This window comes from Grampus griseus (assembly GCF_964374135.1).
Source record: "Grampus griseus genome assembly, chromosome: 2".
NCBI lineage: Eukaryota > Metazoa > Chordata > Mammalia > Artiodactyla > Delphinidae > Grampus > Grampus griseus.
In genome coordinates, this window is record NC_139018.1 from 84,958,547 (window position 1) to 84,970,538 (window position 11,992).

At 56.9% G+C, this 11,992-nt stretch overlaps 1 protein-coding gene across 1 annotated transcript; it reads left to right on the forward strand.

Moving 5' to 3' along the window:
* Nucleotides 1-3,239: 3,239 nt before the first annotated feature.
* On the forward strand, nucleotides 3,240-11,741 carry ITPKA (inositol-trisphosphate 3-kinase A; the record flags this gene model as incomplete). Its single annotated transcript, XM_082649540.1, has 7 exons — nucleotides 3,240-3,728; nucleotides 9,598-9,694; nucleotides 9,777-9,990; nucleotides 10,131-10,335; nucleotides 10,575-10,676; nucleotides 10,975-11,046; nucleotides 11,150-11,741. The coding sequence occupies 7 exons, from the start codon at nucleotides 3,240-3,242 to the stop codon at nucleotides 11,351-11,353; spliced, it is 1,383 nt and encodes a 460-aa protein (XP_082505666.1). The 3' UTR covers nucleotides 11,354-11,741.
* Between the last annotated feature and the right edge of the window lie 251 nt (nucleotides 11,742-11,992).

The following is an 11,992-nucleotide window of genomic DNA, read 5'->3' on the forward strand; positions in this document are numbered from 1 at the left end:
GAACTAGATACTGCATGCCGCAACTAAGAGTTCGCATGCCGCAACTAAGACCCGGCACAGGCAAAATAAATAAATAAATAAATATTAAAAAAAAAAAAAACCAACAAAAAACAGGTGGCCCATTCATCCTCTCTCCCACAGGTGAGAGGCCCTGCCTCTGGGTCTTGGGAAGCAGAAACTGGCATAGAGATGGTGAGTGGTGACCTTGCTCCTGCCCCTGAGGCCACTGGTGCTGCCCTGTGGGTTGCGTAGAGGAGGAACAAAGCTAAATGAGGCAGGCTAGGGAATAAAACCAGAAGCACCTCACCTCACACACCCCATTCTTTAGGCGCCCCTTTCTCCAGCTTTTGTGCCCCAGGGTTGTTACCTCCAGGAGGGATGTAGCCCTCATGCCTGATAAGTCCTGAAGGACATGGAGAGAGGTGAAGACTCAGACACCCCAGGATGCAGGCCTCTAGGGTTCAGGAGGATCCCTGAACTGAGAGGCCACAAGAAGAAGAAAGATCAGTTCTCTTCTCAGACACATAGCTGACCTTGTGGATAAGACCTTGTGGATAAGGGACTCCCATGGCCCATCCTAGATCAGCCAACTGTGAAACATTCTTCTTTGCTCTCATATCTCCATTTTTTTGCAGCACACAAGAGGCCATTCCTCCACCTAGGTAGTAGTCAGTCTGATTTTTCCACCCCCCTCTACTCACATCCATCTACTCAGCTTCAAGGACTGGGAAAACTGAGGCACAAAAATGGGATTCCAGGATTTGAAAGGTCATTCCTGGCTCACCTAAGAGGACGTGAGAACCCCTTGACCTTGTCCCACAGCTATATTGGGTTTAGGGGTAAACCCTGCCCCCTTATGCTTTCTGCCTGTGGTAGGTGGAGGCAGACCCTGCCTTCACTGGATAAGGAACTAGGGACTGAACTACAAGTTGTTAATTTAAGAAACTGAGCATAGCACAGGAATAGAAGTTAGGATACACTCTGGCTTTTCCACCAACTAGCTGTGTGGCCTTGCACAAGTGCCTTAACCTCCTTGGTTGAGTCACTTAACCCCTTTGTTACTTCTGCTGTACTGTGAGGATGATAGAGGCATCTAAAAGTACTTCCACTCTAAAATCTATGAAATTAACTCTCGTTTCAATATGCAATTCCCAGGTTTACCCTTACCTTCCCAGTGAGGAACACCTGGGCAGGTGCAGCAAAGACCTCTTCTTTGGTCACTGGCCTTGGACAAGTGCCTAATACAAGAAGAAAAAGGAATTGCCCTGAGTTTTCTTGTGGCGGCCAAATTGACACCAGCTCCCAGCCTGCTCATACCTCCAACATTGCCCATCCATTGACTGGCACACAGGTGTGGAGTACATGTTCCCTCCTCTCGCTTCTCTTCCCACCTTTCCAGTTCTGACAGGTCCTTGCTGACTCTCTCCACCCTGGATTTGCCCCCAGTCTCCTCTCTGAGGGCAGTACCTTCCCAGCTCCCACCATTAAGCAGGGTAGCTCTGAAGGAGGGAGAGAAGTGAGAGCAAGAGACATGGGTGTTTCTGGGCCTTCAAGCCCTTGAGTACACACCTGTCACCCAAACACCCAGGTTCCTGCAGACCTCTGTGTCCCAGAGAAATAGCCATGTGTCTTCCCAGGTTCTCCACAGAAGACTTAAGTATTCAGACTCCTGTATTTCCTTCTTTCTCTCACTCCTTCATTCCTTCAGTTTCTCCTCCTCCCTCCCCCTCCCACTCTTTCTTCCACACTTTTACCTTCTTCATCAATTCCCCCTCAGGGATCTTCTCCTTTCTACTTTGCTGAAGGCTCCCACTGTCTCTCTGACCCTCCTTTTCTCTCCTCCTGGGCCATCCTTGAATTCTGGCTGAAGGGAGATAACGAAAGGAAAGCTCCTCCTTTTGGCCTTCATCAGCTCAGAGGCTGTCCTTCTGAGGGCAGTCTCCCCAGAGGTCCCCCAATAACCCCTAGGCACCGGGCACCTGATGAGGGATTCTCACTCATGGCATTTGGGGGAAAACAGGAAATGCTGTGAAATGCTGACTTCTACACAAAGCAGCCTTTGCGGCTCAGCTGACCGCTAACATGCGAAGTGACCGAAGATCCGCCACTATGATGCCGCTGCTGAGAACGTTGCAGTGTATGAGATCCTTCACCGCCATTAGCACCCTCTTCCCAGTTTCACAGCCACAACTCTGTGGGTCAGGTGAGGTTTTCCTACGTTTACAAGTAAGAAAATGGAACTTAGAAATGTGAAGAGACTGCCTAAAATCACATCTGGGGTGTGGTGAACCTGAGGCTGGCTCTTTCTACCACTCACACTAAAATGATTCCAACGTTTCAGAGATAGCACATCTTTCATTTCATTCTCACATCAATCCTGTGAGGTGGACAACAACCCTGCCAAGGAGAATCAGCAGTTCAAAGGAGGTGAAATGGCTTGCTTACAGCCCCACAGCAGACTCCAAGCCCCGAACTCCAAAAGGAAAGGAGGAAGAAGGGCTCAGCCCTCGCCAGCCAGCAGCCAGGGATGCTGCCCAGGTCTCTGCCAGGAAAACCTGGAGAGATCCGGGTCCTGCCCCCTGACCTTTTACTCTGCCAGCCGGGAAGTGGGGAGCTGGAGGGGTAGGGAGGGGGAGAAGCCTCAGCTCGTTCCCAAGACAGAGTCCCCACTTGGGCACATGCCCTGGGGTGAGGCTTCTTTGGGAAGCCGAAGGCCTTGAACTCTGTGCCGAAGGGGTCCCGGGCGGAGAAAAGCCCCGGAGACCTGGAAGCCTTAGCCCAGGATGAGTGGAACGCGGAAAGGAGCCCCAGGGACTGGGTGCGAGAGCAAGAGCTGGACCAGCTCCTCTCCTGCGGGGTCGGGGCCCTTGGAGTTGCCAGGAGGAATCTCCCGGGGACGCGGCGCGGCGTGGGGCGGAGCAGCCCCTCCGGTCTTCTCGAGAGTGGGCACTGAGAGGCCGCGAGGGCCAGGCCCGGGTTTTGTGTGTTTCCAGGAGGTCTGGGCTTCCCGGCCACCCGGAGGAGCAACAGGGAGCCTTCCATTCTGGGCAGAAGCCCAAGGAGGCCCGCGCTTTCTCTGAAAGTGAAAGGAGTGGGCGGGGGGCGCGGCCGAGGCGGGGCCCAGGCGAGCGGCCGCGCAGGCTCCGCCTCGGGGCAGTCTCAAGCCTGGGGCGCCGAGCCGCTCCAGTACCCGCCGCGCCGCGGGCTGGTGGGCTCCCCGGCGGCTCTCTTGCTGGGAAATGACCCTGCCCGGGGGCCCGACGGGCATGGCGCGACCGGGAGGCGCGGGGCCCTGCAGCCCCGGGCTGGAGCGGGCCCCGCGCCGGAGTGTCGGGGAGCTGCGCCTGCTTTTCGAGGCGCGCTGCGCCGCGGTTGCCGCCGCCGCCGCCGCAGGGGAGCCCCGGGCCCGCGGGGCCAAGCGGCGGGGGGGACAGATCCCCAACGGGCTTCCGCGGGCTCCCCCTGCCCCGGTGATCCCGCAGCTGACTGTGACGGCCGAGGAGCCGGACGTGACCCCGGCCAGCCCCGGGCCGCCCAAGCCGGAGGGTGGCTGGCTCCCGGCCGCGGGCTCGTCGCACCTGCAGCAGCCGCGCCGCCTCTCCACCTCGTCGCTCTCCTCCACTGGCTCCTCGTCGCTGCCCGAGGACTCGGAGGACGATCTTCTGAGCGACAGCGAGAGCCGGAGCCGCGGCAACGTGCAGCTGGAAACAAGCGAGGACGTGGTTCAGGTACTGGCCGCGGGGGCGGGGCCAGCGCGGGGCGCGGGGGCTGCGTGCGGGGACCTGCGTTGAGCTCTCTGCGGACCGACTCCTGCCCTAAGCTCCCTCCCCGGCGGGTCCGAGTCTCACTCTTTAGGAGGGCATTGGGGCCAAAGGGAGGCGCCGGGCCGACCCCTCACCTTTACAGTGGTCACCCCGGTTCCACAGGCGAGTCGCGGCCCGGGCCCTGGGGCGTCTAAGAGAGTAAGGAGGAGTCTGCGACCCGCCACGGGGAGCGGGGAGGGGGCGGGGGGGGGAGCGTGACTTGCTGGCTGAGAGATGGTTGGAGGGATCGGAGGGGCTTAGCGTTACCCCACGAACTCTCGGAGAGTGGGGTCAACGAGTCTCCCTCTCTGCCTCCCCCCTCTCCCGCGCCGCGGCCCCACCCCCGCCGTTGCCACGGTTTCCCTCTCCTGAGTGGGAGTGGAGCCGCGCTCCAGGCTCTGCTCGCTAGCCGCCGCCGTCTGCTCCCGGCGCCCGCACCAGGCGTGGACGCAGGGAAGGGAGGGGCGCGGGACTGGGAGCTCTGGCAGGGGGCGGAACGCAGCCCTCCTTCGCTTTACTCCTCCTAATTCTGGCCCGGGAGAAGGTAAACTGAGGCGGAAAGGGTGGGACCAGCCTGCTGACCTCCGCCTCTGGTAGCCTGGATGTTCCGGGGCCAGGTTTGACCCTCGGATAACCCAGGCTAGGGTGCGGTGAAGTCATTCCCGGTGCCTGCCCCTCCCGCATGTGCCGCGCCCAGGATAGCCGTCTTGTCCCCCTGGTTTTAACCAAGGCCAAATACTTCACATAACTATCCGCGGTCAACGCGAAGGAGTTGCTCTAGATCCTCGTTATGCAAGTGTCCCTGTAGTGGAGGGAGAGGCGAAGGGCTCCCCGCAGGCTCTGGTGGCTCGGGGCCTGCCCAGAAGGGCGGTGAGAGCGGCGGACGCGCGCCGGGGTTGCCGGGGCCTGCTGAACCTGGGCTCCCCCCGTGCTCGGATTGGACGAGGCGCGGGAGTCACTGTAATGACTTGCTGTGGCTCCGTGACTCAGTTACCCCTGAGACTTACATTACCCAGAGGGCGGCGTGGTTTGTAAGTGACACAAGAGGAAGAAGGGAAAAGTCTCATAGAGCAGGAACACACTCCGCCACCAGGTGTAGGGTGCGGGGAGTCCCTCTCTCCTCCCCCGGCGTAAGGGTACGCCTGATCCCCGATCATTCTTGGTGCAACCTTGGCGCCTGAAAGGAGGCGGGTGCCGCCCAGTGGTTTCTAAGGCGGTGATGTGGGGCAGTGAGAGGACTCCTCCCTCCCCACCTCCAAAAACCCGGAGCAGTAGCTGTGGGCCCACCGCTCCCCCGCTCAAATCTCTGACAGCTGAGAGGCGGGCGCTGGAGGAAGGGAGCCAGGAGGGAAGCCCCCAGCTTCGCTCTTCCTCCCAAAGGCGGAGTAGGTCCCGCGGCCCAGGACTGTGTACAACGTAGACAGGCCAGCCTGGGTCAAGACTCCGGGGACCAGTCGCAGCTCTGCCTGGGCGTCTTCGGCCGGCCTCTCCCACTCTGGGCCTCGCTGTCACCCGGGGCGGCAGGAGCTGGAGCAGATGGCCGTTGAGAGCCCTTCCAGCTCCGAGGCGGCGAGTCCCAGGCCTTCCCAACCCCCAGCACGCCGGGGCCTCCCCGAAGGCAAACAGCCGAGGCAGCGACAGATAAGCCGGGGGCTGTTGACAGAGGCCGCCTGCGTCTGCGTGGAGGGCCCAGCTCGGACTTTGCCTCGCGGCCAGGCCGGGAGCGCCACAGTGCGCCCGCCCAGGCTGCCTTTAGGGCTTCCCCAGGTAGGAAGCAGAGCCCATCGGCTGGCTGACCGTGAAGGATGCACCTGGGAGAAGGGTGCTGAGGCAGTGCTCGGCAGCTCCCAGCTCGCCAGCCCCTTACAACTCAGGCCTGGGTGGACAATGGGAAGAGAGGGGAGGCTCTGCCCAGCTTGTACATCCTTCACTTCTCTTCCTAGGAGCTACGCACAGTCTTCCCAGAGCCTGGAGCTGGGCTCCCCGCAAGGTAGTTGGGACTGGGCAGCCTGCCTCCCTGCTGGGTCCTTTCCTACGGTAGAGGGAAGAGTCATGGGCAGGGAAAACCATACAGGCCAGGAGAGGAGTTGGGGCCCTATCCCCAAGGGTGGCTGGCATGACTGTATTCTTAGGCCTTGTCTGCCTATTAAAACAATTTTGGGATGTTGCTCTAGCAGAAGAGAGGGTGTTTGACTCTTGTTTGTTTGGTTCTCTTCTCTCAGTGCTCCAGGATGGGTAAGGAGACCTGGATTCGATCCTGTCCTGGACCCAGAATTCCCACACTTCACTTCTCACTAATTATAGAGCAGAATTTAGGTTAACAGCCTTCCTTTTTAAAAAGCAGATGCCCCTGGGAGGGTGAAGTCATGGGTCACTTATACCTTAGTGCAAATCATCTTATAAATTTAAACGGATTGTTCTCATCACCCCTGCCACCAGGAGTGCTTATTTGATAGAGTATTGGGAACATGGTGAGGGGGCTGGGTGGTAGAGAGCTTTAGCCAGAGTCTGGACGGCTGGAGGTAGGCAGTAGAAGTCAGGAAGGATGGGGATGAATACCAAAGACAAGCAAAGGATCCGTTCTGGCAGAAGATACACTGAATATCTGGTGTGATATGAGAAGGAGGAGAGTCCTCAGGGCTTCCAAATAGAGCTCAGACAAAGGAGGGTCTGAGGCTAGTATCCAGCTAAGCCCTGCCCAGAGATGCTCCCTGTCCAGCTCCATGAGTGAGGAAGTATCGGAGGGTCCTCCTGTGATTTCATCAAAGACTCTTTCACATGGTCAGCTCTCCCGAGCTTTTTGTCCCAAGATGTCTGGGTAGCCTCTTGGCTGTGAGCGGCTTTCCCAGACTTCTGTGGCTGAATAGACTGTGCCAGAGGATGGAGTTTTAGCCCTCTTTTCAGCTAGATTTCACTCTGTAACATAATAAATCTGCTTTCTGATATTCATACAATAAAAGCCTTACCTGCTCAAAAATATATTCCCTGCTGTTGTTCGTGTGCCCAAATCCCCACCCACCCACCAAAGAATGATTCTCCCAGAACCTTTTTGGATACATGCATCTCTATATGCATTATGTTCCCTGGGGGAGGTAGCTCCCTAAGATGGAAGACGACAGAGTTCCATGATACTTGCGTCAGCTCCTTCCATGTTTGACCATATGCATTACTGGCAGAAGAACTAAATCCTGTCACTACCAACCAACCTCAAGAGGTGGCTGAGAGGGCTGAGATGGCATTATGGGTGTGAAAGCCCTTTGTAACCCACATGGCTGGAACCAGCCTTAGTCTTTGATGCTCTTGGCTGATACGATCCTCACAAAACTGTGGTGGGGAGAGTGGAGAGATGACCCCACGTTACCTCAGCTTGGGAGCAAGTCAGTGCTGTGTTATCACACATCAATCAAGTGTCAGTAGCCCAGGACTGCAGGACTAAATCCTCTTCTACCAGGCACAGCTTCCACCTTCCAGCCTCACTCACTGCTCCCACATGATCCCAGAAGAAAGGATGATGCCGTTCTCCCATCTCATCTAACCCAAGGCTGGTTCCTTCTTCTACTAGGGTAGCTACAGAACTAGATGTACCCTCTGATGAAGTCCATTCTGGTCCCACTGTCCCCCAAATTCTGCCAGTAAGTCCCTAAGCTGCCCGAAGCCCCACCATTAAACCTATCCCTTTGGATGAAGCAGAAGTGTCCAGCCAACAGAGAGGGGTCCCCAGACAGATCTCAGTGTTTCCTCAGTGATTAGAACATACCACCTTGTGGCTGCAAATTGCTTCATCTTGTACAAAACTCTTTCTCCTGCAGGGTCCCCTTTGACCCCTAAAGGGAGTCTGGGTGGTAGCATGGATTTTGGAACCTGCTGGGGCAATTGAAGCATGAGGAGGGGGTTGAACTGGAGCTTAAGGCAGAGACTGGGGGCTGGGAGCAGGGATGGAGGGGATGTTAACTCTCTGAACTTTGATTGCCTTCTGTAAAATGGCAATAATTACCACCTCATGCACTTGCTGTGCATGTGCAGCAGCATAACGAATCTCAAACTGAGTGTGGGGGAAGAGGGTATAGGATGGTGCCACTCAATACACACAGCACATACATCTTCCGGGAATTTTATTTGAGGATTCGGAGGTGGGAGAGTTTTATAATAAAACTTGGATTTATTATGCAGCATAATGCAAACCTTGTATGTATTTAAAGCGTGAAAAAGGGAGTTTTGAAAGAGATGTCATGCTTCTAGTGGGCTGCTTCTGGCTACACCCCCAGATCCCTAGGGATTGGACAAGTGATCACACCCTAGTGTGCCATGTAGGGACTTCAGTAGGAAAACAGGAGCAAGGCTGTCTGATGGAGATGAGAAGTGCCTGGCATGCAGTAGGCGGTCAGTAAATGGTGGCTCGTGTTATGGCAACAGCTAGGTCCAGAGGAAACAGGCTCACACAGCTGAAATTCTCCCTTGGGTTCACTCAGATAGGAAGTGACAGAGCCAGGACTGGAACCAACTCCAGACTCCCCATCCAGTGCTCTGTCACTAACTTCCATCTCCTCCCCACGGAAAGGGGTTTTATGGTCATCAGCCTCCCCTGCGTAGGCCAGCATGCCAGTTCTCCCTCTCCCTGTTAGAACACCCTCTGGTCAGGGAAGCTGGATTCCTGGGTTCCACGCTTGTGGAGGCACACATGTGTAACTCCTCTAAAAGGCAGGCACCCTGGGAGGAGGCAGCAGACACAATGTTTGCATGAACAAACCTCTGTACTTCAGTGGGTAGACACAGGACTGATGAGTTTGGGGTGGGAAGAGGAAAGGTCCAGAGTATGAGATACTCTCAGGACTAGCTGAAGGCTAGACACAATGGTCAAGAGGCAAAAGGTACACCAAAATCTACATTTCCCTCCCAATTTCATCTAAGATGACAGACCCACAGCTCTGTATCCCATTTTCAAAGCCCAGGTTTCTGGGTCCAGATCAGGACTAAGGGTGCCCTGGGCCTTGTCAACTGGCTAGGAGTGAGATGGCATCCAGGGATAGCAAGAGGGCCTTGGGGAGCCCCAAGCCACTCTTTCTCCAGGCCCTACCAGGCTGGCCTCCCTGCCCTGGGCCTATGTAATGGTTTGTTTCCATGTTTGTCTTTCTCCTTAAATGAGAGGAACCAATGGTCCCAAGTAAATGAAACAATAATCCAGATTTGTCCAGCTACTGCTTCATGCCAAGGAATGGGGTGGGGGTGGGGGCATCTGTCACACTCAAGCCTCATTTACTACTCACAACAACCCAGCGAGAGCGGTTATTTCCCTATTTTACAGATGAAGAAACTGAGCTCAGAGGCTTCTCAGGCCGCAGAATATCCGGAAGCATTGGTAGAAATGCAAATTTTTGGTCCCACCCCAGACTGCTCAGAATTTCCCTGTGGTGGACCTGAAAATCTGCATTTTTTTAAACAAGAGTGACCATCATGTGATTCTCATGCTCACAAAAGTCCTAAAACCTTGACAGAGCAGTTTAGTAACCTGTCCATGCAGCTTCGGAGCAGCAGAACTGGGGTGCAAACGTGAGCTTTCTGACACTGAGCCCAGGGCTCTTTTCAGCACACTGAAGAGCTGGATGTCTGTCAACTGCATGTGCTTGTCTCAGGGTCCGCCACACAGGCTCACAATAAACTTTCCCTGAGCGAATGAATGATTGACTCATCAGGCCCTAGTTGCTTATTGTAAGGTTGGGCTGGGCGAGACCATGTTCCAGAGGAAGGAGGGCTTATGCAGACGCTAACTTACAGACCGGGACCGTGTCGCTTTCAGAAAAGCCACTGGCAGAAGATCCGGACCATGGTGAATCTGCCCGTCATGAGCCCTTTCAAGAAGCGCTACTCCTGGGTGCAGCTGGCAGGGCACACGGGTGAGCACGGAGCAGGCACGGGGGAGGTGGGTGGAGGCGGGGAGGAAGGGACTAGGCAGCACTAACTAGCGCCTGCCCGCAGGGAGTTTCAAGGCGGGCAGCAGCGGGATGATTCTGAAGCGTAGCTCAGAGCCCGAGCGCTACTGCCTGGCACGGCTCATGGCGGACGCGCTGCGCGGCTGCGTGCCCGCCTTCCACGGTGTGGTGGAGCGCGACGGCGAGAGCTACCTGCAGTTGCAGGACCTGCTCGACGGCTTCGATGGGCCCTGCGTACTTGACTGCAAGATGGGCGTCAGGTACGCGTGCCCTACCGGGCAGGTGGGAACCTGTAAAGGGCCCGGGGTGGGAACGAGCGCTCTACGCGTGCCCAAGGCCGTGCTTTACAGGGTCCGGGTGTGCGCCTGCTCAAGCCCCGCCGCTCTCTGCGCCTCCGTAGGACTTACCTGGAAGAGGAGCTGACCAAAGCCCGCGAGCGGCCCAAGCTGCGGAAGGACATGTACAAGAAGATGCTGGCCATAGACCCCGCGGCACCCACCGAGGAGGAGCACGCGCAGCGCGCGGTCACTAAGCCGCGCTACATGCAGTGGCGAGAAGGCATCAGCTCCAGTACCACGCTCGGCTTCCGCATCGAGGGCATTAAGGTGAGCCAGGCCCGCTTCGCCTTGCACCTCCCGGGCCCTTCCCCCGCCCCAGCCCCACTGTGCGGTGTCTGTCCTCCATGTTGACCTCCCACCCTGACAGTCCCCGGAAGAGGCAAGCCTCTGGCGGCAGTCTCGCTGTCCCTGGCATTCAACGTCCCGGGAGGTACCGCTGCTCTGGCCTGATCCTCTCCCCTCGGGCGGGCACGGGGCCCCTGACAATTTCTGCCCACCTCCTACAGAAAGCCGACGGCTCCTGCAGCACAGACTTCAAGACCACGCGAAGCCGGGAGCAGGTGATTCGCGTCTTCCAGGAGTTTGTGCAAGGGGATGCCGAAGTGCTGGTGAGCGCGGGATCCCAGAACCCTGAGGTGCTGGGGAGCCTGATACCTAGGGGTGTCCCCAGGTCAGGTCAATTTTTGTAGCACCCTACCCTATGTGACCCCCATCATAGCATTTATCGCATTGTGTTGTAATTGCTTTACATTCCTTCCCTTTTGGGCTGCGCGCCACGTGGGGGCCTGTGCCTTCCTCACCACGGTATTTGCCAAGCCAAACATGCATCATGGCCCTCCTCATATCCGCAGAGGTTCAGCTGGTATTCAGTTAATTTGTTCTCCTCTCCTACTCTCCCCTCTCCAGAGGAGGTATCTGAACCGCCTGCAGCAGATCCGGGACACACTGGAGGTCTCTGAGTTCTTTAGGAAGCACGAGGTAAGAGGGGTAGGCTCAGGTACCGGGTCTGGGGTCTGTGAGGGAATAGGGTGGAGGGCTTCTCCGGATTAGAGCCGTAGCCTGACGGTGTGGGACTCGGCAGGTGATCGGCAGCTCGCTCCTCTTCGTGCATGATCACTGCCACCGCGCCGGCGTATGGCTCATCGACTTCGGCAAGACCACGCCCCTCCCCGACGGCCAGACCCTGGACCACCGGCGGCCCTGGGAGGAGGGCAACCGAGAGGACGGCTACTTGCTGGGGCTGGACAATCTCATTGGCATCCTGGCCAGCCTGGCTGAGAGATGAGGCTGGGTCCCTGTCCCCACGGACCGGAGGGTCTGACAGAAGGACATGCGCCTGCATCCCCGCCATGCATGCAGGCGAGAGACTGAAACCCCGCGGTGCGGGGCGGTTCATACGGTCCTATAGGGCCAGGTGCCGACCACTACAGGACACACTGCACGCGCAGGGCCTCGCCCCCATAAAAGCCCCAGTGTTCCCAGAGCTGATGACACTAATTTACCGGGCAAGGGAGGAGTAGAAGTGGGATGAGTGGCTTCTTCCTCAGCCCAGCTCTTCTGAGGGGGCTCCATACCTCTCCAGAGAAGCCAGATAATGAACTTTATTTCACAGGTACTAGATCTATTGGTCTGGCCTCCCACACTACAATGGACTCCCCTTCCCAATAAAACTCAAAGACACCAGCTTTGACTCAGGCCTCATCCCCTCCCTCCTCTGGTCCCTTCTTTCTCAGTTCCCTGGCATCCCTCACATCCACTCAGATCACTGGAGGATATGAGAAGAGCTCTTTATTAGAGGTATCTGTAGTGTTGGGGGCTGCCCAGATGGAGGACGCTAGTGGGGTAAAGGCAATCTAGAGAAGACTTCCTGCAGGAGGCAATTTCAATTCCCCACCTACACCTGGGAGTTGGGGGAGTATCCTCT